At 40.9% G+C, this 26,987-nt stretch overlaps 4 protein-coding genes across 10 annotated transcripts in view; 2 read left to right on the top strand and 2 right to left on the bottom strand.

The window, feature by feature from the left end:
- Positions 1-583, bottom strand: part of CEP70 (centrosomal protein 70) — a 77,957-nt gene extending 77,374 nt beyond the window's left edge. For all 5 annotated transcript variants that reach the window (XM_066323112.1, XM_066323108.1, XM_066323109.1 and 2 more), the window contains exon 1: positions 418-583. In XM_066323112.1, the coding sequence (XP_066179209.1) occupies positions 418-426 (9 nt within the window). In that variant the 5' untranslated portion in view covers positions 427-583. The remainder of the gene's footprint in view (positions 1-417) is intronic.
- FAIM (Fas apoptotic inhibitory molecule) lies at positions 527-8,140 on the top strand. 2 transcript variants are annotated; one of them, XM_066323117.1, is made up of 5 exons: positions 527-578; positions 2,796-2,931; positions 3,287-3,515; positions 4,945-4,994; positions 6,411-8,140. In XM_066323117.1, exons 2-5 carry the CDS (start codon positions 2,821-2,823, stop codon positions 6,558-6,560), a joined length of 540 nt encoding a protein of 179 aa, XP_066179214.1. In that variant the 5' UTR covers positions 527-578; positions 2,796-2,820; the 3' UTR covers positions 6,561-8,140. The 2 variants fall into 2 exon arrangements, with proteins under 2 accessions (XP_066179214.1, XP_066179213.1); XM_066323116.1 differs by lacking the exon at positions 527-578 and adding an exon at positions 2,006-2,163.
- Positions 8,141-8,174: 34 nt separating this feature from the next.
- On the bottom strand, positions 8,175-17,650 carry PARP9 (poly(ADP-ribose) polymerase family member 9). 2 transcript variants are annotated; one of them, XM_066323105.1, is made up of 10 exons: positions 17,550-17,650; positions 17,139-17,178; positions 15,604-16,439; positions 14,062-14,286; positions 13,769-13,981; positions 12,961-13,021; positions 12,129-12,503; positions 11,114-11,325; positions 10,291-10,456; positions 8,175-9,099 (listed from the first exon to the last, which is right to left on the bottom strand). In XM_066323105.1, the coding sequence occupies exons 1-10, from the start codon at positions 17,562-17,564 to the stop codon at positions 8,729-8,731; spliced, it is 2,514 nt and encodes an 837-aa protein (XP_066179202.1). In that variant the 5' UTR covers positions 17,565-17,650; the 3' UTR covers positions 8,175-8,728. The 2 variants fall into 2 exon arrangements, with proteins under 2 accessions (XP_066179202.1, XP_066179203.1); XM_066323106.1 differs by having other exon boundaries at positions 11,177-11,325.
- A 17-nt stretch (positions 17,651-17,667) lies between these two features.
- On the top strand, positions 17,668-25,093 carry DTX3L (deltex E3 ubiquitin ligase 3L). The gene is made up of 5 exons (XM_066323107.1): positions 17,668-17,879; positions 18,318-18,520; positions 20,416-21,951; positions 22,638-22,855; positions 24,100-25,093. The coding sequence occupies exons 1-5, from the start codon at positions 17,705-17,707 to the stop codon at positions 24,167-24,169; spliced, it is 2,202 nt and encodes a 733-aa protein (XP_066179204.1). The 5' UTR covers positions 17,668-17,704; the 3' UTR covers positions 24,170-25,093.
- Positions 25,094-26,987: the final 1,894 nt, after the last annotated feature.

Genomic DNA, 26,987 nt, shown 5'->3' with positions numbered 1-26,987 from the left:
AAGAGAGGCAGAAACCTGAGTTTTGCACATCAGCTGTGCAGCAGAAGGTACCAAAGGCCCACAAATTAAAGCAAACCAACCCCAAACCCCCAAGGGGCCACTACAGGAGGGCTCGTGAGAAGCTCCAATAGCACCTGCAAAGCACGTTGGGGAAAAGCGTACTTAACAACAAACAGCGCGATCAGTTTTCCCGATCCCTATCTGAAAGCAAAACACACGCAATGAGTTAAATTCGCCTCTTTAGGAAACCCAAACCACCGGCGCTCGGGTCCCTCCAACGTATCCGCGGCGCAGCGGCCCCGCCGCGAGCGGAGCCCTCAGGGAGGCGGCGGCGGCTCTGGGGGCTCACGGACTGTTCCATCGCGGTTTTGTCCCGCTCCAACCACCCAGCAGCGACACCCGGGGCCAGCGGAGTACCTCAGTCATGGCGAGGGCCGCAGGGCGGGAGAGGGGCCGCTCCTGAGGCCGCGGAGGCGCTCGGGCGGGAGCGGAGCGGCGGGAGCTGGCGGGCGGGGGCGGCGCTGCGCGGGCGCCGCCATCTTGCGGCGCGGGCGGCGAGGGGAGGAGACCGGGCGGAGGTAGGAGCGGGGACACGGCGGGAGCTGCGGCGGGGCGCGGGGCTGATAAAAACAAAAAATAAAGACGGGAAAGAAAAAATGGAAGAAAGGTTTTTGATGGCGGTAACGATGGGGGCAACTCTGCTGTCCTCGGGGCTCATGCGCCTCCCGGTACGCCGCCCCGCGATGAGCGCAGCCGGGATTAGGTGGATGGTGTGGGAGCCGTAATCCCAGCCTAGTTTTCAGAACGAGCGCTTCCGTGTAAAGGAGTAACTATGGCCTTGGGCTGCGGCGTTGGTCAGTGAATGGAGGCGGTGGGTGCAGCACTGATGTGTGTCCGCGGTTCGGAGCAGCGGGGGCCGGAGGCGCTGCGCCCACTCCCTCCTGGAGCAGCGCACGGCTTTCCCTTGGGACACGGTGGGATGGGCTGGCCTCCAGCTCACACCCCTGGCCTAGAGCCTGCCCTCGGGTTTGGTGTGAAATAGATGTGTATCGCTTCGTTGCCATGATCTGAGGGAAAAAAAAAAAAAAAAAAAAAAAAAAAAAAAAAAAAAAAAAAAAAAAAAAAAAAAAAAGGTGTGTTTTGGAATGCTTCCTAACGCTTTCAGCATTGATCCTAAATGATGCTTAAAATCCACGCCGCAGGACTGCGGCCTGCCCGGGGTGATGAAGGCTCTGGGCTGTCTGAGACATCCTTTTTGGCATCTCCTGCGTGCCCGAGGCCGCTCCTTGTGCTGATCCCTGCCGGGGCTGTGCCGAGCCCGCTCCTTGGAGCAGGGCAGGGAAATATTCCCTCCTGTCTCCCACCGTGTGCCCGGGGATGTGTTCCTTCGCAGGAACCAGAAACTTCAGGAACGGCCAAAACAATCTCCTCCGCATTTATTAGCACGTGTTATTATCTGTTTGTTTATTGATAGGCGCAGACGAGGAAGTTGATGATGAAATTAATGAGTGAAAGTAACACATTACAAAACAGTGGTTGTAAAACATCGCCGTGGTCTAAAATCTTCTTAAGTAAAAAATTAGTTCCTTGTGGCTCACATAGATTTTGTGACTGAATTACCAGGTCAAATTGACAATTGCACTTGTTGAAAGTGGTTTAGAAAAGGGAGGAGGTGAAGTTCCTGCCTGTGCCATTTCCCAGTCCCAAATTCATTAAGGTCTGGGACTGTGATGGGCAGCTCTGGATTGGGTTCCTGCTTTGGTCAAGTTCATTTGTAAGCTTTGTCTCACAAATCAGGCAGCCCATTTTTCCATCTAGTACCTGATAAAGTTGAGAGGAGGTAGTAAAGTTAGGACAATCTGCACTTACTTGGTTTTGTAAAATACAATATTTTTTAAAGTACACTTGCCTTTCTGTCTTAGAGAAAGATGATTGTATTTTAAGTGGTTTTATTTCATCATGTATATGACAGTACTGCATGTTAGTTAATGATGCTTTTAAAAATGTCCTTTATCTGGAGAAAAATGATGAAACTTTAGACCTCAGGACTTCTCTGCTACTATTCTGCTTTTCTATTTTTTTCTTGCTGCTAATTGGATTAAAAGCTCTTTTGGCTTCTATGGCATCCGGTGAGGAGATTACTGTCTGTGACGATGAAATAAGGTAAAAAATCAGAACTGTGATATGAACAGATTTGGAAAGATATCCACAGTTCCAGTGGTCACTTATGACTGCATCTAAACTTTAAAAATTACTTAAATAAAAGGATATCTTGCCAATCCCTTCCCCTGTGTCTGTGTGTGCAGAGTTGCATATCTCAGTGATGTAGGTAGTGTTTATGAGATTACAGACAAATCTGTTAACACAGGAAATAGCTAAACTGGTCCTGCTATTTTTTCAAGTCTAAAAAGCTGAAACGCTTTCTTTGAGACCAATCAAATAATATATTTTAATGCCTACCAAGAAATAGCAGTACTGTCCAGGAGTATCTTAAAACTAAATATAATTTTCTTACCTATTGTCACCTGAAATGGGAGTTTCAGAGGTTAGACGGATAGCTGTGTCTTTGTACTGCTTGTCAAAGTGAGTCTGTTTAACTGTTTATATTTTGTGATGTTTTGTCATACCTGAATGTCTGAAAAACATGAAAACATAAGCAGTTCTGTAAGCTTATTCTTTCAAGCCTCGTATTTTATTTGCAAAAAGTGACTTGCCCAGAAGCAGTAAAGCTTTGAACTGCAGACATCGGGACTTGAACTTTCAACAATTAATTTACTTTGTTGGTTTCTCTTTAGGTCTCGGTACAGCCACCTAGAGAAGATGACAGATTTGGTGGCTGTTTGGGAAGTAGCTTTAAGTGATGGTGTTCATAAGATTGAATTTGAACATGGGACCACTTCAGGAAAGCGTGTTGTCTATGTTGATGGAAAGGTGAAAATGCTATGTGCTCAAACCCACTGTGATACAGATTAGATAAGTGCAACACACATCACTACAAACAAAAGACTAATAAATGCGAGTGAGGTACATTCAGTTAATTACCTAATTTAATAAACTGCATCATTCTTTTTTTTTTCAGTTCCAGTTAAGGTGTGAGTATTCTGAAGTGCTTTGCTGTCCTTGGGCAAAGGCACTTTGTCCATACAAAGCACCATGTATGCATTCATTTACAAATAGTAGTTTAGTACTGAGTTGTCTCTTGAGTCCCAGATCAATTTTTTAATATTAAAACATGCACTCAAGTTTTTCAGTTAATAACTCCTGTCTTTGTTTTTTTTTTCTACAGGAAGAAATAAGAAGAGAATGGATGTTTAAATTAGTGGGTAAAGAAACATTCACTGTTGGAGCTACTAAAACTAAAGCTGCTATTAACATTGATGCAGTCAGTGGCTTTGCATATGAATATACCTTGGAGATCAATGGAAAGAGTCTCAAGCAGTATATAGAGAACAGGTTAAAAACAACCAATACTTGGATATTGAACTTGGGAGGTACAGACTACAGAATTGTTCTAGGTAAGTAAACATTGAGTGACTACAAGTTGCTGCCTTTGAATAAACTTGTGTGCATTTAAAAGCTGGTAATTAAGAGAAAGCACAGTTCAGTGGGTAGCTCTGATGCAGTGTAAAATCCTGGGGGATGTGGAAGTTTGGAATGAGATGCCAAAGACAGTCTGAAAAATAATGGTCTTGTTATACATGTGTGAGCCTACAGCAGTGTGGTCTAGATTTGGGGGAAAAGAAAAAAAAGGTTGGGAAGCATTACTCCTGCTGCATTGATAGAAGTGCCCTAGCAAGGCAGTTCTCCAGGTGAAGCCTACTGCAGAAGTTTTACCTGCATTGTGATCAAACTTCATGTGTGTCTAAGTTTGTTCAGCATGTAACCAGCCTTTCCTACCAAAAATCATCAGCCATGGTCAAGAAGTCTTTATCTGAACGTTATTCCACATTTTTGATAGATTTATGAGGATCCTTTTTTCTGCATCACTTCGTATCTACAAACTTAAACTAAAACCTTCCAATGATGTTCTTTCACTTTCCTAATAGCAAGGCAATACACTGCTTCTCTTCTGCCCCTCCTTTCCCAGTTACATTACAAGCAGGTGGGAGGAAGGGATCCCTCGAGGAATTTGTCCATGGCATCTAGTGGGAAATCTTCCACTTGGGCATTGCTGTATGGTTAGAGCTGGAGACAAGAGATCTCAGACTATGTTTTCTTCCTAAACCTCAGGACAGAACGAACTGCCCTAAGATGAAGGGGAGCAATGAAAAAAGTTTTAGTGCCAGAAACAGATAAGTCTCTTCACAGACTTTTAATCTCCCTATGCTTATTGGAAAGGCAATCAGGGTCCAGCTCTCTGCTGATGTTGTGTGAATGACAGTGTCAGTAAAGGGATTCTAGAGCAAAGCGGATGTGATGGGAGAAGGATATTCTGTTTCAAATGCAAAAAAAAAAAAATCTAAGATTGATATTTAAAGTAGTACTTGGTGCTTTCAAAATGTTAAGAATACAAACAGCTTGATGGATGTTAAATAATGCTGCTTTTGAATTAAATTGACCTGGGAAAAGTTAGAGCTTTATTGAATAAACAGCACTTAAATAATTAACAGAAATTACTTCAGTTTTCTGTCTTTTAATTTTTTTCAGTTTAACACTGTCAGAGTACCTCTGGCACTATTCAGAACAACACAGTGTTAATAACCAGGGCTAGGGAGGGGTAAAAATGTATCTTCAAAGCAAAAGATGATGACAGAGCCTCTCCTTCCTCTCTCTCCAGTGCGAGATCAAACCCTGTAGCTCAGGTACTACTGCTACTTAGGAACTTCTTCTGGGAATTGAAAGTAAAATCCAACAGTAGATTTTTAAAATCCCTAGATCCTTGTTTGTAGGGAGAAAAAAAAATACTTTGTTCTTTCTACTTTGTTTTCTTTTTTTCCTTCACAGAAAAGGACACTATGGATGTGTGGTGCAACGGTCAAAAAATGGAAACAGCGGTATGTGATCCTTTCCAAAGGCTCTTCCCAGGCTATGGATACATAACCAAAACTTGGCAGAATAAGCCCCAGAGGGGCACATTATCTCTCTTTACCAAAGAGGTTGAGGCAGCCAGGACACTCTTGGTCTGTTCCAAATGACCTTCACTGAATTTTATAATGGGCAGTATTTCAGTTCACATGCCAGACATCTGCTTGTTTAAGGATAATTGATGCTTTTCTTTACCCTTTTTAGATAAACAAAAGGAATTTGAGTCAGTTTTGCAGGTTTTTAAGGGAGAAAACTTTCTGGGGATTGGGAAGGATTTGAGTTTGATGCAGAGTGTAGAGCCACTGCATCCAAACCTGCTTGGAATAATGGTCACTGAAAGTTGAACACATGTAGTCTGACTCATGCTTTTTTCCATCTAGAGATGTTCCTAATACTTAGGGCTTAAGACTCTCATTGGAACAAGTAAAATCTTTTATCTTGATCACGTCTGCATTAATTTTTAGAGCAGGCTGACAGCTAGGTGGTTTAATCTGTTTGGTGTTTTTCTGTTTATGATGGCTCTCAATATGCACACCAGGTCGGCTTCCCCATGCTTGAAGGGTATGCTTTCTCACCAGAGGGTATCAAAGTTGTTACTGCTGCCACAAGGAAGCCCCTGGATGAGTACAAATTCAAAAATCAACAGTTCTGCTATACCTGAGAGTAGGAGGAAGATTCACCAAATGTTTGCTTAATAATTAGTGGAAGAAACCTCCTCTCTCAGTAAATCAGGACTTTTGCTCCTGATGGCTCAGCCTTTTCTATAATGTACTGAAAGCACTCAGAGTTGTCCTTGCAAGCTGTGAGTGCAGGTTTAGTGCCAAACTGTGCTTCTATTAGAGCAGCACATGGATTGTTCTACTGTCACAAGCATCATGACAAAAACACAGCCATGCCTGGCAAAATCTGTAACAGGAAATGACAGAACTGCAGCAGGAAATGTGTGTCCAAGGTACACAGCTGTTGTGCTCAGTTCAGGGATGTGCTGTGGAAGGCAAGCTAAATACTTCACCTTTCACTGCCACTTGACCATAGGTTTGTCTGGCAATTACAAGTTGTGCAGCACAACTTGGCAGGATGCTGCATTTCTGTTTTTGTTTACTGACATGAATCAATAATACTGATTCACAAACTCCAACTTTACCATTTCTGATTGTGTGCAATTTTTGTTGTCATCTGATACCTACAAATCTTTAACTGGGCACCTTGACAGAGCCCTGCCTGAGATCCAGCAGCACTGTTCAGCTTTCAGGCAGTATTTATCACAGGTACCTAAAGCTGCTCTAACTGTGGGAACTGCAAGTGATCTTGACATTTATGCACTCAACCTTTTAATTTATTAAAATATCACATGTCTGTTTTTATTCTTGTCTCCTTTCTCCCAGGGTGAATTTGTGGAAGATGGGACTGAAACTCACTTCACTGTTGCTGATCACAGCTGTTACATTAAGGCTGTCAGTAGTGGGAAACGAAAGGAGGGAATTATTCACACCCTTATTGTGGACAACAGAGAGATCCCAGAGGCTGTGGAATAGCCTCTGGTTAACTGATTATGGTAGGACTAAGATCAGGAATTTTTGATTACTGTGGTAATTATTTTAATATGTACTACTTGGTACATTTAGTTTGTGCTGAGTTTATTTTCTAGTTTCTGTACACAAAATTATTCTTTTTGAGGACCAGATGAAAATAATTATGTACAACCTCTTACATTACCAGTTTTTTAAAAAAACTATATAGATATGTATATATATAGAGAATATATAGCATACATCACTACATATGGAGAACACTGATGAAATAGAAAATATGCATCAGAAAAAAACATGCTAGAATAAAATGAAAGATAAATATTCAGTAACACTAAATCCTTAACTGCAGCTGTGTGTGGAGGGAAGAGAAAGCCTGTACTGGGCACAGGAGTAAGATGTTAAAAGCTTTCTCTATAGCTATTTTATGTATTAAGCTGACTACAGACCTTCTCACATGCAGTTAAGGGGAGTTATACAGTTAATAAAAAGGTTAATAATGAAATACCTGGTTACCAATACTTGCATTACAGTATTAAATTAATACTGAGTTACAAAATCAATTCTCTATTCCCACTTAGGAGCAAGATGTTACATTGTGCCAAAAATAACATTCCTTTAGGTGTTCTGAAAACTGATGCTGTAGTTCAGAAACTCTTTACTGATTTTTTTTAAAAAAAGAAAATAGAAGAAAAAAAAAATTCCTGCCATGAAACCCCTTTAAAATGATATCTCTTGAAGCATGTGGAAATAAGAACTTACCTTTGTTCAGTGCTAACAAATCTTAAATCTATGATTATGTGTTTTCATGGCAGCAATGTGTGAATCAAGAAATATGAGGAAAAAGTGGACAGAAATGGAAAACAACTGGTTACTTTAATGGAATAGTTAAAATAGGAGTAGACTAATTCTGTTTTCAGAATTGCAGCGTAATTTCTAAGAGCAACCTTTGTGTTAGAGACTCACACTACAAAACTACCCTTTGCAACTGCAAGCATAGCTAATCTTAAAAATAATTTTAAAAAACCCAAAATATGAATATCCATCTAAAAGTTTATTTTGTAATATTTTAATAAAATTCCACTTTTAACCACAGAATTGAGAACTAAACTTTTATAACTTAATTTCTTTTGGACTTGTGAGTGATTCCAAGCACTACAACTATTAGCTCAGGAGTTGCAGGTGCAGTAGAAGCATCCTGGGAATCCATTAACCAATTATTTTGAAAAGTTTTATTAAATGCTAATTTCATCTGTATTTTAGAGATCAGACTGCTCCCCATCAGCAGGCTTTACAAGAGGAAGTTTCCATGTACCCAGGTGCTGGACTGAATTCCCTTTAACACTGGAATTATTGAACAGCTCTTGGGCTTTTCCATGTATTTGCTTCAGGTCACTGCAGAAGCAATGTGGGTATACCTGGCTACAAAGCTGACAGTGTAATCTTTAAAAGATGTTGGTAAAGGTAGATTAATTGAAAAATAATTTCAAGCTGTAGCTTGAACCAGTTCTCTACTATTTTGTAGCCTTTCACAGAAATTGAATGTTGCTGAGAAATCTGAAGCCCATGTACAGTACAAATCACATTCTTAAGACTAGAAAAATACAAGTTAACACATAGTAACATTCAAACTTTTTATTTTGAATATATGTATCTACAATGCTTGAAGTAACCAATAAAAACTGTACAGCAACCACTGTAACAAATAATGAAGTATTGCCTCGTGTTTGTCATAACTGTATATAATAGCATGTCCCCAAGCAGAAAACAACTCTCATCTGCTACATTCTCCTTTCTTAAGTCAAAAGAAAACTTAAGAATCAAAAGGCACAACCAAGATTTCTTGTGTTTCCCTGACACATGCAATATCTCAGATTAAGAAAATGCTGTGAAAGATTGACAGCCTACACAAACATCAAGTGTATAGTCACAAGCTGAGATCACTTTAAGGAATAGAGTAAATGGCCAGGTATGTTAAATGTTAATGTTAAACGTTATGTATTTTGGGATGCTTTCCCTTCTGCTTCCATTCATAGGTAATTTTGTCCTAATCTCCTTAAGGTATTAACTTACTCTTGTTGATGAATATTTCAGAGTACTTTTCAAGAAGCACTCTGACCATAGCACACTACTAAGCAGAGCATTCTCTTAAATCTAAGCACTAGATTTTGTTCTCAGAGGGTCTTCATCATAGCTACACTTCTGTTTTTTTCCCACTGAGGATCCTGCCTGTTTCCTCCAGGAGTTACATCCCTCTCAGTCAGTGGGGAACAAGTCAGCAAATACTGTGGAAGGGCTGCAAACCCATTGAAAATGACAAAGATCTCAGGATACTGAAAATTATCTACTAAACTGTCATATAATGGAAAGGCATTCCTGTCCAGTGCTGGTGGCATAATACAAGATGGTTGGCCTGTAGTGTGTAAGCCAGTTATTACATCAGCCTCAAAAATGTACATTTTAGAATCTCTTTCCCAAGTAGCTTTACCCTTGGTCAGCTGCCTCAGGTTGCTTGTAAAGTAGATGCCAGCTCCGTATTTTTGTTCTGGAAAGAGAAAGAAAGTTTCAGAAGACAAAGCATTTAGCAGTTGGTTCTTTCAGGATTGTAGTTCCAAGAGACTCCTGCTTGATTCAGGGTTACAGGTGATAACTGCTCAATGTGTGCCACCCTTTTGGAAATTAATTTGCATGGAATGGCTCTGGTGCTTGCACTGACCTCCCACTGAAACCACAAGCAATGACAACTGATGGCTGTCAATTAACTGCTACTCCAGTGATAACTGTTCAGATTTATCTGTTAATCCAGATAAATGATTGAATCATCAAGGTCTAAAGATTCATATAAAATAAATATATGACTCACAATTCAGTCATCATGTTCAAGGGAGTCTGATAAACAACAAAGGCAGCAAGATCTTAATAATGCAAACTACAAAAAAAAAAGCTTTGAGATTTAATGAAATCTCAAATGAAAAATGTTACATGCCGTTGCTGTTACAGTATCAAATGGAAAAGTGCAAAGAAATTAGACCGCCATCTTACTGCTTTTGAAATGTGGAAATGTGCCATGGACATTGCACAGACAAAGAAAGGCAAATCTCCACTTTTTGAACAGTTTATTGCTTGAAATTCTGCAATTGACATGCAAAATATCACATGCTTCACCAACTGCAGGATGAAGCACTGAATGCTTACTCCTTCCCTTTCTGGAAACATCTGTCTACTGCAATATTTCATGGATTCACAACTTTCATCCAAGTGTACTTTACCCTGAATGGCAGCCCAAGCAAAGAGATTATCTGCTGTCTCTGACCACACTGATCAGAGCAGGGGCCTGGGCTGGATGACCCTCAGAACCCCTTCCAGCCTCAGTGTCCTGTGATGCCCTTGAACATGCTTTAGAGCATCAAGCTGCTGAATGCATGTCTGCAGCAGCTACATAAGGACACTGACTTTCTTTACAGTGATGCAACAAAATAAAACTTGGACATGGAATCATGTGTATGCTGATAATTCTGTCCAGTGTTTGGGCTAGGCTTGAATTCAGGCTTATCTTCCTAGAGCCATGCTGGTTCTAAAGCATCACAAAGGGAAACCTTACTGTATATAATAAAGTAAGCTCATACAAATCTAAATACAAGTAAGAAACAGTTCTTGTTTAGGAATGCCATTTTTTCTAATTTTAACCTGAGTTTATTAGTCAGTCACTGTTCATTTTGATTAAAGATGCCATTACCTTTCGGTGGAGAATACATCCTGTGAAATCCAGTTTGGCAAACTGAGCAGCAGAACTCAGCAGGAACATCATGGTACAATTTGCGAATTATTTTGGAGCTACCATCTCCATTTTTTGCCATTTGTTGGAATGCAGCAGATAGAAGTGGATTATGTATCTTTTCAATCTGTAACATAAGTAACAGCATAGCATAAGCAGATGGAGGCCAATTATGAAATCCCTAAGTGCTTTTATTCAGGCTTTGTTCTTCAATGCAAGAACCTTTGCTTTAGCCTATATGCATTGACCACATACTGGACAAAGCATCTGAAGTGTGCAACTGATCCAAAGGAAAGAACCATGCCTCCCATTTAAATCACTGGGAATATTTCCTGGTGTACTTCAGTATTTGAGTTGTGCTGAAGAGATTGAGTCCACCCCCTGTTCAATGAAGCAGTGATACCCAAGTATGATTCCAGCTTTAACACATAATTAGATCAGGACACTGGCATATTCAGGTAGTAATTTTTGGTGTAACACTCACAAAAAGAAAATAGACACTGAATTAATGTCCTGGAATATTGTACTTAATATACCCTACCAACCTCTTATTTCTCTAGAGTCTTATAAAGGGGAATTTGAAGGATGAAGCATGAGAACATACAGTACAATTTAAAAGACTTCTCAGAATTTAATCACTTTTTGAGTGATTGTTTGCGTTTTGTTTAAAATACTTGTCATTAGGATTAAAGACTGAATCTGTTTTAAGGACGAGGTTGATTTGATCTTAATTTTTTTTAAAAGCAATGCATTGAAATAATTAATCTGAATTTTTGAAGCTTACAATTAATATGTTAGTACAAATACGTGAGCTGAGATTCAGTTTTTCTATGAATATCCTCTTTACCCTGAGAAGACGAAGTCCAGCTCTTTCAAACTCTTTCTGTTTGTGCTTAAACTCCTGGAGGTGACATTCTACTGGTGAAATCTGGATGTAGTCAGCAGTACTTGTCTTGTAAAAGTCTCCTTCTGAAAGCTGTCTTGCTTCTAGTTGGCCTGGATATAATAAGGGAGTAAAATTTTCATATGTCTGAAGCAAAGGCAAGGGAGGCAGACCCACTACTTTAGTTGGTGGTTTAGTTAAGAACAAAGAATGTTAAGCATTCTCTGAAGTAGTATCAGAGGCTAATATTGAGAGGGACTAGTATATATATAAAAATGTATATAAGTGTATTCTATTTTTTTGCATTTATTATAAAGAATCCAGGGAGAGAAGAAACCAAAGAAAAGCAATTTATGTTCTCCACCACACCTCTCTACAGCTGAGTTTTTATATAAAGGTATCTGTATTGAATGACTGTACAAACATGAATTAAAATTGACCACTCAGTAGCTTTGTGTGATGCCACTAGTTGTATCAATTGTTCATGACAGCCAAGGACTCTGCAGAACAAGTCCATTGCTGAGCCCTACAACAGCTGTAGCCAGCAAGAGCTCAGCAAAGGTATGTGTTAATTAAGTGCAAATTTTGTAAATCTCCACTGGCCAGGCTTTAAAGTGAAGCTGTCCTGGAGGGAGCTCCACTACAGCTGGATATACATCATGGCTAGCCCTGAATAAACTGTGCCCCAGTGGGGACACTGCCAGGTGAGTGACTACAGCTAATAAATGGTCTTCCAGGGGCTCACATGATACAAGTACAGGGATATCAGTAATTAAACAATACTCAGTATGTGTGTGTGAACTGAGTGTACGTCTGTCCACTCTCAGCAATACAGAGATATATGTTGCTTCATACTTGACCTTGTTTAGGCACTTACTTAAATAAATAGACTTTAGGCACTATTTAATTTACATACACATTGAGTAGAGCAGTCTCTCTTGTTCAGCTATAGTCTTCTCTTGCACACGAAGCAGTAATTCTTCAGTTGCAAGCACCGCATCAATCAAAACATCAGGAGGGCCCTGAAATTTCAGTTTCGCTTGTCCATCTATCACTTCTTCTGAAACACGTACACTAGAAGGCTGCTCTCGAGAGAGTTCTGCAAACTCCTCTTTACCAAGGCAAAAAATGTAGTTGTTTTCAATAACAGCATGGCGATCTTCTTGAATTTGCATTACATTTTGGAGCCATGATTTTGCTGCTCCCAGTGCTGTGGGTGTTCTCCCTCTAAGTTCAATCATGAGTTCACTGCTTGCAGTCTCTTTTGCAGTCTGACTGGCTAACTCTGTACCTGGAAGATGTATTTTTTTTTAATACAAGTGCATTGGAAGAGTGAGGAGCTTTCAAGGGCTGACACAAATTCCTACTTGTAATCCCAGCTGTACAGTGCAAGAACCACACTACTCTTCTAGTATGCTCAAAAAAGAGATTAGCTACAAGGAGATAAGGTTTCCAGGATACAAACACACATACGGAGAATTTATCTGCCTTTCACTAAACCAATTCCAACAAGTGAGGCAATGATAATGGGTTTTAACTCTTAAAAGGGACTGTGCAGTTCCATTCCGATAAATGTAAAAATACAAAGCACTCATGAGTTTTTGCTTCCTCCTCTCCTCAAGACACATATGTAAATACTAAGTTACACATATGTAAATACTAAGTTCTTGTTTTAAAGGAATGTGATTACAGATTCTCAAATTGGGAGTACTCATTTACTGGAAATGCCCCTTCTGTTCATTACTTACTCAAAGGATCACTTCTGTTTTCCAGTTTGTATTTTGCTGAATAAAATTTTCTCTGGACAACCTTGAAAGATAAAAGTTTAGGAGCAGTTTGCAGTCTCTTATCAAATATGCAATTAATCTTCAAAACTCTGTTAGACAAGCAGTTTACACCCCCATCCCAATTCTGAAATTGTTAACACTGGCATTTGTCAGCTTTTCCCAGAAGGTGATTCCTGAAAATATCAAATGCATTCCTTTTCTTCTGCATCTCCTAAGGTAACACACTTTACACACTGAATGGCACCTTTACCAACTCCTTGTGGCTATATCTCATGCAATCACATAATTCATTACTTGCAGTTTAATGCTGAGGCATCCTTACTCAGTTTCAAAATCCAGACTATTCTCTGGCCTGCCTACTTGAAATCCTTCTATTATGTTAACTCATATGATTTATTGATAGTGTTTTGCCTTAGGAGCTCCATACAGAAAACCAAAACTGACTGAAAATATTTCCTAAGGAGGAATGTTTGTTCCTTAATGAGTTAACAGTAGACTCTTTCTTATACATTCACTGACAGACACGAGAATTTTAAAGTTGTCTCCCCTCTTTATTGGACTACAGGCTGAAGACTCCTAGTTTAGTGAAGAGAAAATAAGTATTTGCAAAGATTGAGTATCTGTTAATGAGAGTAACAGTTTCATAAAGCAACGGGGTGCTCACAGTCATTGCTGGTACAGAACAGACAACCTTAATTTTTAGTCATCTATGGAAATAATTTTATAGTTTTGTGTTTCCCTTATGAGTAGTTAACAACAAATTTGTTACCTCATAGGTATCAAGGTCATCTGGGCAAACGACAAACTGCACTTCTCTCTTCTTTGTAGGATGTGCCCTGGCAAAATCTAAAACTGCTTCAATCATGGTCTCGGCTGCTATGTCAACAGGCAGCATTGGTGACCAGTAAACTGGGAAAGAAACTGAGGGAGATGAGCGGTCCTGAAAGTGACCCAGGCTTTTTTTCACTGCATCCTTCAATTCCTGCAGGAAAAACAAAATCTTTCAGTGCTCACATCACCCAACATAAAAATGCATTAAAATCCAAAGTAAGCGACCATCACCTCACACAGTAACACCAGATGCTCGTGTTGCAATGCCATGTGCAGTACAAATGTAGAGAGCTGCTCACGGCTTTTGGTTACTAAGGGCTCCTTACAACGTGCTGGATGTCTAAGATGAAGCTGAAGTTCCTTCTGAAAAGCTGGACCCTCTTTTTCCAGCAGTCGTTTTGAAGATTCAGAGGAAGGGTCACCCCGTGCATTCAGGGGGTTAACAACAGCTGTATTCTGCAAGGAAAGAGTGCAAATTCCATTGTACTTCAAATGACTATTCCTAAGCTTTGCTATTATAGAGAGCATTCTTTTTAAGGACAATTCCTGTACAAAGGCCTGACTGCCACAGATCAGCTGCTTGAATTTTCCTACTACTTACTACTACAGCACTGTAACACATCGAAGTGTGCATCTTGCAGTGGCAGTTCAGAAACCAACAGTGTGCACAAAACTGTTCAGTCATCAAGAGTGTATGGAACAGAATTATTACTCTCACTATCTAAGTGACCCACATGCCAATTATCAGCAGAAGAGAACTATGGATATGGCTGTATCCCAGCCTTAGGGCAGCAAGGAGACATCACCAAACCAGTGGTGTCAGTACATGTAAGGGTATTGCAAAGTTATGACTGTTTCCAATACTCAGTGGAAAAAGCAGTTTCCCATAGTAGGTGCCCTGTATTTCAAATATGGAAAACGCACATAACTTGTTTACAGTGTGCTGATAACAGCACTAATTGTTCTAACCTTAATTGTTGAATATTATCTAAAGACACAAGAACATGTTTTCCTCACAGTCTTGAGGGCATGTATATCTTTCAGTACTGTAGAATTTGTTAATAAAATTCTCTGCAAGGTCAACTTCGCGATCCTTTGTTCTTACACCAAAAATCGAACTTCTTTTTCAATTATGATGCTTCTTTAAAATAAAAATTGGTTTATTTTTTAAGATACAGTATTTCCTAAATGCTTTTCCTGTGATGTACCTTGCAGTCTGAGAGCTCTGTCGAATTCCTAGGATTGAAGTCATATATTTTGCATCAGATTTTCTCTAGCTAAAAAATTAATTTAAGTAATGCCATATTTAAAGGTAAGTTGCACATCAGCTGTCTAAGTTATTTTCTGCTGTTTCAGTGTTTGCTGAATAATTCCAGTAATGGAGTCATAAGAATATAAATAATAGGAAAAAAAACAAAGCAGAAAATAAGAGGATACTTCTATGGAGTGCATGATAAAATGTGAATCCTTACATAATAAGAAAATAAACCCTAACATGGAGATGTATTATTAAATAATTCAATCTTCAGCTTCTTCCTATTATAACGGCATGCATACAAAAATTAAATTAGAACATTCTAAACTTCAGTATTCATTTAGACAAAAAACAACTCCTTGCTACTATGATTTAAGTACTGTGTCATAAATTCTCATCAAACTGAGAAGAAAACCATTTAGTGGACTGATACAAAATGTGTTGTGAACTCTTGGGCACCAAATCCTGCGAAGACATGGAGGGAACACCATGTTCCACAAATTACAGGACAGACTTACCTTCAGATTTTCAGGGTATTGTTTTATGACATGCAAGCGAATATTTCCATATTTCAGGTGGGCTGGAAGCTGGCTTGGTGAAGCTGACACAGTGTCTTCAAGTGGACTGGTATCACCCAGAAACTTTTCACAGGCCTTCTTTATTTCTGCAACTGTAGACTCATCAATGTTCACCAGGCGGATTTCCCTGAGACAGCTTGGTAGACTTGCCTCAACAAATTTCTTTACAGCTATTACAATCACTTGAGAACACAAATCAACTGGGAAAGCATAGATACCTGAACTCACTGCTGGGATAGCCACAGACGTTAAAGCTTTTCCTGGAGCAGTAACATAAAGCAGAACATTCAAAATAGCTGTTTCAAGTAGGTTACAACATAAATCCTTTTTATGAGGATTCCACCTTGGACCAACTGCATGAATAATTTCCTTACAAGGAAGCTTCCCTCCACCTGTCACTGCTATATTGCCAACTTGGACTTTTCCATTCATTTGAACATAACGATTGCTTTGCTCTTTTATTTCTGGCCCTCCAGTTTTTAAAAGGGCAAGAGCAAGGCCTCCTGCATGTTCAAGATTCTCATTGGCTGCATTCACCACAGCATCAACCCTGTGTCTTGTGAGATCATCCTTATAAACACAAACGTCAATGCCTGACTTTACTTTTTTCCTGTATACTTCCCCAGTGCTTTTTGTTGCTTTCCTGAAGGCCAATGTACAAGCAAACTTTTTGGAAACAAGATTATTTAGACAGTTGTCTCTTCTCTTAAGGGCTTCATAGGCATCTTTACTGATGGGGATCATCAAATTGGCCTCATCCATTACCATGCTTGACCCTAGGATAAAGAATATAAAATGAAATAGAAGGTATTACTATCAAAACATTTATATTTATCTAGAAGTATGGTTTATAGCTCTCAATTTTATCCCACTGTCATTGCTAAACAATATTTTTTACACAGTCTAATCTTTCCTCTCTCACTTTCAAAGGTTTAGAAAACCCATGAAGGTTCATTTAACTGTACCACAGAGATCTTATACTGAGTTTTAATTCTGTGTGTGTGCCCACAAGCAAATCCCTTCTTTGTGTGGAACTTTATATGAACTCCGAAAGGCTTTTTAAACTACTCTTTTTTTAAGGAACAGTTTTACATTACTACTATGGCTATACAGCCCTCTCCTGGCAGATGTCAGCAGTACTATAATGCAGCAGTTATGTTAATTAGTTTAAATCAATTTGTGTGAGTTTAATCGAACTTTCCTCCGGGGTATGCTACCTGCTCGTAAAAAGTCTGACGTTTTGCACATATAAAATATAAATGCCACTCATCAAAACACTTCTGAGCTCTTGCTTTTAGAAGAGAAATACAAGCAAGTCCTATTGAAGTAATTAATAATAATGTTGATTCATAATCGTGTCTATTTCACATTAATTATGAATTTCAGGTTGCTTTTGGCTTTCGTTTCCGAGTTTGCTGGTTCTAGCTGAGAGTTTTCAACTTCCACACAAGCAGATGGCTAAACGAGAGGCTTACCTAAAGCAGACTTCACTCTGAAGAAATCTGAAACGTAACTCTATTGTAATCAAAAGAGAAAAAAAGGAAAAGAGAAAGTAAATGTTACAAGCAACAAAGTACGTGGGCTGCCATCCTACAGGAGAGATTCGGTTACAAATCAAACCGGCAGCTCCGGCTTTTCAAACATCTGTAGGAAGTTTTCTAGGTTTTAAAATGCTGCTCGGAGCTGCGGGGGCTCTGTGGGCGATGTTCATCACAGCTTCCTCTGGCTCCGGTAAGTCGCAGGAGCGAGAGGCCAGCGGAGCCATTCCCGAGCGCCAGGAGCACGGGACTGTTTTGTTCCCCCCGACCCGCCGGGAGTTCGCGCCGCGCCCGGAGCCCGGCGGCAGCCGCCCCTGCCCCCCTGTAGCCCCCTACCCCGCTCTGCACCTGGACGGGCCCCATCGGCCGGCCCGGGGCGGATCCTCAGCGCTCGGGGCCGAAGCGGAGTCCGAGGCGGGGAGCCGCGGGCGGAGCGGGGAACGAAAGCGAAAGCGAGCGGCGGGGCGGGAAGCGAAAGCGAAAGCGGGCGGCGGCGCGGGATCATGGCGGCGGAGCCGCTGCTGGTGCGGCTGAGCCCTGCGCCCGCCGCCGGCGAGAAGGCGATCTTCAGGCTCCAGGCGTACTTCCAGTCGGGAAAGCGCTCGGGGGGCGGCGAGTGCAACGTGCGCACGGGCCCCAAGGCCGGCACCTACTGGGTGGACTTCTATAAGAAGCAAGGTACGGGACGGGCTCTGAGGGGACTGGAAATGGCCGCCCGGCGTCACGAGTCCCTGGGCAGGGCGGCTCCAGGGCCGCTGGTAGCGCTCGCGTTTTCGGGTAACTTTATCAGCCTTGTCCGCCTCATCTGTCCAAATTTAGAGGGGATCTCATTAATGATTATAAATATCTCAAAGGTGTGCCAGACTTCCCGGTGGTAGCCAGCGACAGGGCAAGGAGCAGAGGGCATAAAGCAAAACACAAGAAGTTTCACCTTAACAGGAGGAAAAAAGTTCTTTATATCGAGAGTGGCAGGGCAGTGGAACAGACTACCCAGAAAGGCCGTAAAGTCTCCGTCTCTGGAGACATTCCAGGTGACTGGGATTGGGAGGGATGAGCTCCAGAGGTTCCTTCCAGCCGTAACACTTCTGTGATTCTGTCATTCTGAAATTACTACAGATAGGAAGAGTGTGGAATCCCGCAAGAAACACATCTTGGAATTGGGTGGAAAATCCCTGGAGATAGTCATCCTGCCGGGAGAAGGGGAGCCGGGCAGGAGCCGGGGTCCAGCACAGACCTCTGCCCGCCCTTCCCTGCCCCAGCAGGAACAGCAGGACAACGGTGCCTGTGGGGCCACAGCAAAGGAAGACCTTACCAAAAAGGTACATCAGGAAGAGCAATGTCATAGCCTGCCCTGCTTGTAGTTCTATGAGTCCTTTATGTTGCACTTCAATATTTTGTGCCAAAAAAATGTCAGTTATGTGATCTTAGTCAATAAAACGGTGGCCAGGAGTGACACTGGAGTGCTGGACCAGGGGTCAATCTACACATGTTTACAGGCAGCGTGTTTTCCAGCCTGACTCTGGCAGGTGCCAACCACTATTCCCCAAAGCAGCACTTAGACAGGTTTCAGTGGGTAGCATGCACCAAGGGCTGCTCCCAGAAGGTGGAAGAATTGTGTGAGATTTGGATCCTTTCCATCTACACAGACCTCTGACACTCTTTCTACGTGATTTGCTCCTTGAGGTAACCCTAATTATCTCTATCCCTTACTTCAGCAGTAAAAAAGTCTGCTGTGATGTGATGTGATGTAGCACCCCAAACATGATTTGAGACACTTTGAACTAAAAGTTACACAGAAAAGATCCACTGTGTTTAGGGACATGGGATAGGGCTACGTGGTGTGGATGTGGCTCTACCAAGACTGATATTAAGCTCAAAGGGTTTTGCCCTGTTTTGCATGGCAACACAGATGTAGCTTTTGAGGAAAACACACTAACATAGTGTTTACCTGGCATCTATACTGCAAATTTCCCTATCCTTCTGTGTAAAGTAGAGAAGTGAACATGTTTGTTATTATTTTTCAGAATCCTGTTTTTTGCCCTAACTCTTGGAGTTATTAAAGCGTGACCTCTGGGAAAGTTTTAAAGAAAGATAACAAGTGAAAACTAGAAAGTCTAATATTAATAAGAGCGATGAAATAAAACTTTTAGGTGGTGTTAAAACCTGTTGTGTCTATGTAACCTGACTCTAAGGGGATAGACAAATTGTTTCAGGGATCCTTGGCAGAGTAACACTGGCACTAAGATGTAGTTACAATTTTTGCTTTTTAAAAAGGGTTTTATCATTAGCGTAGCATAGAATTAATGATCAGAATACCAGATAATTTCTATAGACAGAATCAGTGTAGGACAGTTTTATAAGTAGTGTAGCCCTGTGTTTCATGGCACAGCTTAGCTTAGGGTTTCTAGTCACTTGGACCCTCTGCAAATCATGTCAAATCTTAATACCGGGGTTGTTGTATTGATAGAATAATCACAATCTAAACTTGAAAACACATAAAAGCATATGGGTCATCCAGCCAGTCCTCAAAGGAAGCAGAGGGCAGTGGGGGTCACCCTGGCCACCAAGGGGCCCCATGGGTTTCACTGTCCAGCCACAGTTGTGGTCTGAATTCCCAGTTAGGATTTGTAACTGGTTGATCTTGTAGGCAGTGCCATTACACCTGCCTGCTCTGTGGTGGGGTCAACAGCACCTGGCTGGCAGGGTACCTGGGACCTTCAAGGCAGTAATGGGGGGCACCAGTCAGCCTGGTGCCCAGAAACCTTGAGGATGATAAGGAGGGAAAGAAAAAATCTGATTGCTTTGTCTTGGTGCACAGGACTTTTAGGGCCTGGTAATGATGGGAAAAGGGTCTAACACACAGTGAGCTCAGCCACAGAGCTTCCCTGCCTTTAGTTATGCCAACCCTGTTGTCAGAGGTTGGGAACAGAGAGTGCTGGTCAGTCTTAGCCTAAGTAGCAAAATTACTGTCTTTCCTCCTGCAGTGCTGGTGACATTAAGACATTTCATTTTTGCTGCTGACTTACAAGCAGACTGTGTTACTCCTCTGTTTGCACTGTTAGTGTACATGACATAGAAGAAATACTGTGTGCAAACTTGTTTGTAGTAATCTGGCACTACTGGGATGGTCAGAACTTCTTGCCAAAAATATTGAAGTAGCAAGCAAAGAACCTTAGAGAAAACTAATGTTGATGTATTCTTGTCTTTTCTTTAGATATTTCTTACAGTATCTGCTACTTTGAATACCAGTATGTTCACTGAAGAGCAAAGGGAGAAAATTACCACTGTGTGTCCAAACTTAAAGAGAAACCCTGGCATGGATGGCTCTGAGAAACTGACAGGAGATTTTACAGATATTGAAAAGGCTTATCACTACTTTGAGGAGATCCTTGCAGGCAAACACCCAAACCGTGATTTTTCACATTCTGAATGTAAGAATGGTTTGAAAGATGAAAATGGCCTGAATACTGAAGAAATGGATGAATTTACAGTTGTGACAGCTCTCTTTGAGTATTTTACTCATACCCGCAAAGAAGAAATCAAAGAACTACACAAAAAGTTTGGGGCCTGTATAAGAATTAAAGATCATGATGATGATAACACATTTATATACATATCTTCTGATAAAAGTCCTGCATCATTACAAGCAGCTAGTGATTTTTTTATCCGAACTTTTCAGGAAACAACAAAAGATCTGACAGAGCAAAGAATTCCCATAACAAACAGTCGCACATTAAAAGAGATAATAATAAAATTAAATGAAAGGTTTAGAAATCTTCTTGCTAAAGAGGAAGGGAATCAGTTGCTACTCCTTGGTCCAGGGAGTGAGATTTTAGCTGCTATGAAATTTCTAGCAGAGGAAGCTGAGAACAGCCAAGTTGAAAAGAATATGAAAATATCATCCAAACAGTACAAATACAGAAATGGAATTGAAGTTGATGCTTCTGTGTTTAAATTGTTGGAAACCACATTAAGCAAAGAAATTGAAAACATAAATAGCAAATTTGATACACTGGTAGAAATAAAAGAGAATTCATATGGGCAGAAGGTCATAATATTCATCCCCAAACCCAAAAGCAAAACTTTTGATATGTCATCACATGCTACTGAAAGTTTCATCAATGCATTTCAGAGTGCCTCTGCAATGTTAAGAGAAAAAATCATCAGCACGAAGCTTTCAGAAGATCAGAAGAAAACTTTAAATTTGGAACTTAATACTAAGAAAATGGAGGATTTTAATATAAAAGTTAGAAAGAAGGAAGATAAGTTCATCTTAAGTGGTTTACCAGACCATCTCTATGTTGCTGAAAAGTACTTGAAGGCCCTTCTTAACATTAAAGACTCAACACAAACTAAAAATAGGGCAGCACTGTCCTCTGACCTCAGCTCTCAAGAAGCTGCAGGGGCATCTAAGAAGTCCAGTGCTGAGCAAAAGAATAATCTTTCTTCTGAAGGACAGACTCAGGCAAAGACAGAAGAAAACGAAGAAGATGAGTGTCCGATTTGCAGGGACAGAATTAAAAATAAAGAAACATTAGAAAAGTGCAAACATGCGTTTTGCAAAACTTGCATTGACAGAGCCATGACTTATAAACAAGTTTGTCCTGTTTGTAATACTGTCTGTGGAGTCCTGACAGGAAACCAGCCAGAGGGAACAATGTCAGCTACAACAATCAGGTTCTCTCTTCCTGGTTATCCCAATTGTGACACTATTCAAATTGACTATGTTATGAATGGTGGTATTCAAACTGTAAGTATACTTAAATGTTTCTTAAAGATATTTTTCCCACAACAAAACCAATATTGAAGATAAAATTAACTATTTTGGCATTATTTTAATGCATGTTCAGGCAAGACATTTCTTTGTTTTGTGCAAATCTGCATGTGTTTATTTCAATATTTTTGGATGCAATTAAGTAAATACAGTAGGAATGAAATGGTCAGATGGTCAGCCTCCATTTTATATGCACCAGGACAGAGGTACTTGTCTCTAATTTGTACACTGGGAATAACTGAACTCAAGTCTACACAGTGATATCATATAAGCAAAGTTTTGCAAGTATAATGAGCATTTCTAGGGCATTCACTTTGCTGTGGACACCAATGGACAAAAATAAATAGTGGGCTGGCTTGATGAGAGTTTCCAGTTGAGAAATCTCCCACGTGTTACGTGCTTGGGTTTGTGACTAGGACTGAGAATGGAGTAAATTAAAAAGTCACAGGTACAGTGCCATGCATTTGGGAGAGAAAAGAAGGAAAAGCAAAATTTAAAATAACAATGGATGCATGAGCAATGACAAGAAAGTGTGAATGAAATATGTATAAAAGAAAGTATCTAAAGAGAAAAAGACTCAGAATCAGTTATCAGTCATGCTATGTCCTTCTGAATGATTTATGATATACAATTTGGTTTTGTTTTGTTTTTCTACAAAACAGAGCAGCCATCCAAACCCAGGGCAGTATTATGGGCCAGCTCACCGAGTAGCATATTTACCTGACAATGAGGAAGGGCGAGAAGTTCTACAGCTCCTCAGAAAGGCCTTTAACCAAAAATTGATTTTCACCGTGGGGCAGTCACATACTACTGGTCAACAAAGTGTTATCACATGGAATGATATTCACCACAAAACTGCCAAGATGGGAGGACCTACCCGGTAAGTGGCCTTTATGCAGTGCTGTTGTTACTCAGATGTGTCAGGAAGGTGCCTTGAATATTTTCCACATTTAGAGCTTTCAGATTTTGTTACTAACAGAGTGATTGTGGAATGCCCTATGGATCCAAACATAAACCTTCCCCTTCTGGACAGTTGGAACAAGGGTGAGCTTAGTGTTCTGCTGCCCCTCAGGCTACTCATTCACCAGTGAGTTTGTGAAGCACTTAGTTAATAACTTTGATTAGAACCTACAGGACAACAAGCTCTTGATGACACCTAAGGTTGGACTCCTGAGCTATGCCTCTCCTGTTACCTGCTGTTTTGCACCAGGAGGTGCTGGTCCATTATGATCCCAGTAAAAATGTCACTTGGACTTTGTCCAACATGATTTGAAATTCTACTTAACAGAACTAACAGCAGGAAGTGAGGTTGTAGTACAGATAAGATGATGTCCTTCCAGATGCAGCACTTAGTGGGTCAGAGCACAGGACAGAATGCTAGCCCCATCCATAAAAGTGATTGCCCCATTTCGGCCATTCAAGCTGTGAGAGGATTTTCTGAGTAGATGACAGCCCTATCCAGAATTTCTTGAGGACTTGCTGCACTTAAATGAAAGGAGCAATCACCAGTACTAAGTGTGAGCTGTCTGCAGCAGAGACAAGAGGGGAGTCTTGGACCATTCCTTCCAGGCTTGTTGCAGCCTCTAAGAGCCAAGTGGTGTCCTACAAGCTCTAAAGGCTTGTGTCTAGATCCTCGTGACTGGGCTAGTATCATTAAAAAAGCAAAAAGTATCAGTTTTGCTTTATCCTCCACTGTGTGCAAATTCTCTCGTTCATCACTTGGTTCATATGCAGTTCTGGAGTTGTACTGCTTTAAGTTCAGAGGTGCCATTATGCTTCTGATTTGAAAGCTCACTTGGATATGCTTCAGGTCTGATTTTCTTTTTAAAAAGATGTATACCCAAACGCCCTATCATTTTGAAGTGAGACACCAGGCAGCTTTGAAAATCAAGTTCTTAGTGTCAATTTGGACAACAAAATGTAGCAGCTACTTAAGTTTGTGGCATTATGCAGTCTCTATCACTTCTGTGACTTGCAATATTGATTGGTTGGTTTTCTCTCTAAGTCAAGAACTGCATTAAATTTGTAAAGAGATTTCTAAAAAAGATTTTGATTACATGGTTCCGTAGAATTGTCAAGTGCTTCATTGCAGAAATAGCCAAAAAAATTCTTCTCTTCTCCTAGGTTTGGTTACCCAGATTCTTCTTACCTGCAGCGTGTTCGGTCAGAATTGAAAGCAAAAGGAATTGAATAAGGAAATCCGTCAACTCTCAGCTCTTAAGGGTAGGGACTGAACATACAGCAGTTAATGTACTGTTCAAGCTCTGAGGGAAGTTTCTTTGTTTAACTGCCGTACTTCAATCACTTGTATTTCACAGTTTGCTAAGAAAAGTAATCTTTTCTCATCAATGTATGTTCTTTTCAGAAATCATTTACTTCCCTGTGGATGTAGCCTTTTGAATTTGGTTCAAAAACAGAATTTGATTCTTGGGAGTGTGGTATCAGTACTACTTACACTTTGTATATCTTGCTTTTCCAGCAAATCTGATCTGCACTTTTCCCCACAACTCTCCAGTCTGATTTCCAAAACCCTTAGATCCACTACTGGCTTTTATTAGAAGAAATGCTTCTCCTGGCTTTGAGTTATGATGTCTGTCTGCATGACTAGCATCATGTAACCAACTGATTTAATCAAAAATTTTTATGCAGCTATGACAGTGTTTGCTGTGATAAGGCCATGTACTTTTGCTTCTTTTCATGCTAGAAATGGCCTTAGTGATTTGGGTTTTGCACGTGATATTAGCCATAGATCATGTACAAGTGGGTACATGGATGCTGCTGTATTTTCAGCTCTGCAGAAGTACTGAATGCTAAGAGCTGCATTGAACCAAATGCAGAGTAACCATGTCTGTGGCCATATCTGATAGTGGGCTCCTGTGCCTGCCATTTTGCTTAAACCTAAATCAACTTTTTGATCAGTTTTTCAACTATAAAACTGTATTCTTTCAATTACGTCCAATGTAGGTTTAAATTGTATCATAAAGGTACTCCTCAGTGTCTAAATAACATGCTAATTACCTGTGTGGTGGTGTGTCACACACATAGATATAATTTTTAGTGAGTTGAAGCATTTCTCTAAGACTGTTGAGCACATCTAATAAAGAAAATATAAAAATGCCATGTGTTTCTGCATTCTTCTGTACATATTTTTTTTCCTTTTTGCAATACCTGTAGCTGTATATTTTTTTTGAATTTAGGAGCTTTCCTGCAACGCCACCTTTTGGGACAGTTTGGACTCCATGCCACCCCCCTTTTTAAAAATGTAATAATTTTTAATTTTATGTTAAGATTCCCACATTGTGGATAGGCAGTACAACTTTGCCATCTTGACTTTCAGGTTTAGTAGTAGTGGGCACCGTTAGATTTCCATGTGGGTTGGGATGTCTTTCCAGCCCTGGTTTTGTGTTACTGTATTTGTTTTAATATTTTACATTATTCTATGTCCCCCCCTCCCTTTAAAAATGCCAACACTCCAGTTTCTAAGTGACTGAGCTTTTCTGCACGTGGAAACAAGTTGTCATTGTGCTTCAACCCCAGGCAGCAGCTACATACCACACAGCCACTCACTCGCTCCCCAACCCCAGCGGGCAGAGAATTGGAAAAGTAAGCTTTGTGCATTCAAATAACAACAGTTTATTAATTAAAACAAAATGTAATATGCTATTACTAATAATTGTGGTGGGAAAGAGACAGGAGAATAAAACCCGTGAGGAACAAGTGATGCACAGTGCGGTTGTTCACCAGCTGCTGAGTGATGCCCAGCCTGTGGCTGAGTAGCAATCGTCCCCCTCAGCTGACTGCCCCCAGTTTCTGTACTGGGTGTGGTGCTCTGTGGTGGAGATGCTTTGGCCACTTTGGATCACTTGTCTTGGCCACGCTCCTCCCCTGCTTCCTCACAGAGCATGGGAAACTGAAATGTGCTTGGGGTAAACACACCTTAGCAACAACGAAACCCTCAGTGTGTTGTCAACATTGTTCTACTGAATCCACTACACAGCCCCGTGCCAGCTACTAAGAAGAAAATTAAGGCTATCCCAGACCAAGACAGATGTGAGGATCAAAACTTCCCAGCTATGTTTGGTCCCTCATTTCTCTTTCTGTCCTAGTAAGCCAGTTCACTGATGTCCGACCCTTATCGGGGTCCCATTTTGTCTGTGCCAAAGTTCACAGGCTGAATTGTGGAGCAGAGTCCTGGTGGCTGTCATGGAAAATTCCTGAAACCTTTACCCTTCAACCAGCTGTACAGACCTTTATTTTCTAATCACAGTTGTACAGGTTAGGGTTAAATGTACTCAATCTACAATCACAGTGAGGATTTTTTTCAGGGAGAGCGTGTATCTGGGCTAGTTGTGGGGAGGACACTGCATTAGGAAGTAACAGATAAATCAGTTGCCCACCAAGAAACAAAGACATCCCCGCGGGTCACTCAGCAGGATGTTTGATGATACCTAGGCTTAGCTGGATGCTTATAACTTTTAAGGACATTTGGTTGTTTATCCACTTCTTCAATGAGTGTTCAGTGAAGTTAGAGGAGAAACCTTCATTTATCTGCTATTTTAGTGTCCCATATTTGGCCACAAGGGTAAAATATACATCACGAAATAGCTGGAAACTAACTTTTGGAAGGGAAAGTCCTGAGCACTCAGTTGAAAACTTCACAGCTAGCTGACAAGTTGACCTGAAGTAAACACCCATTGCAATCTTCCACGGTTGTGGAAGCATCTCTGGTAAAGAATAATGAAAAATGGTGATTTTACGTTGCATCATGACTTCATTTGAAAGGGAAAAGCAGGGAGAGCCAGTGGTAGCCAGTGGTTAGCCATGAGAAGTTGAGAGGCTGAGAACACTGTGACACTCGGCTCTTGCGGAGGCACAATGGACTGTGCAGCCCGGGCGCGCCCCGAGGGCGGTGAGAAGCCTGTCCTGCCCCTGAGAGGCGGCGCGGCGGGGCCCGGGGCCTCCGGCCTTCGCCATGGCCCGGAGGAGGCGGCCTGTTCCCGGCATTGGGAGGA

This window comes from Sylvia atricapilla, chromosome 7, assembly GCF_009819655.1.
Source record: "Sylvia atricapilla isolate bSylAtr1 chromosome 7, bSylAtr1.pri, whole genome shotgun sequence".
NCBI classification, from domain to species: domain Eukaryota; kingdom Metazoa; phylum Chordata; class Aves; order Passeriformes; family Sylviidae; genus Sylvia; species Sylvia atricapilla.
Note: the sequence above shows the minus strand (reverse complement) of the source record. Positions and strands in the feature narration are given on the sequence as shown.

Coding starts and splice junctions, on each gene's coding strand:
- PARP9 (XM_066323105.1), bottom strand. Junction 11,326..12,128: donor GAGACTGCTCTACTCAATGT/GTATGTAAATTA, acceptor TATTATATCCAG/GCCAACTAGAAGCAAGACAG. Junction 9,100..10,290: donor GATGTATTCTCCACCGAAAG/GTAATGGCATCT, acceptor TTCTCTTTCCAG/AACAAAAATACGGAGCTGGC.
- FAIM (XM_066323116.1), top strand. CDS start 2,120: ATGGCATCCGGTGAGGAGATTACTGTCTGTGACGATGAAATAAG. Junction 2,932..3,286: donor TTGTCTATGTTGATGGAAAG/GTGAAAATGCTA, acceptor TTTTTTCTACAG/GAAGAAATAAGAAGAGAATG. Junction 3,516..4,944: donor AGACTACAGAATTGTTCTAG/GTAAGTAAACAT, acceptor TTTCCTTCACAG/AAAAGGACACTATGGATGTG.
- DTX3L (XM_066323107.1), top strand. CDS start 17,705: ATGGCGGCGGAGCCGCTGCTGGTGCGGCTGAGCCCTGCGCCCGCCGCC. Junction 21,952..22,637: donor TGAATGGTGGTATTCAAACT/GTAAGTATACTT, acceptor TCTACAAAACAG/AGCAGCCATCCAAACCCAGG. Junction 22,856..24,099: donor AAGATGGGAGGACCTACCCG/GTAAGTGGCCTT, acceptor CTCTTCTCCTAG/GTTTGGTTACCCAGATTCTT.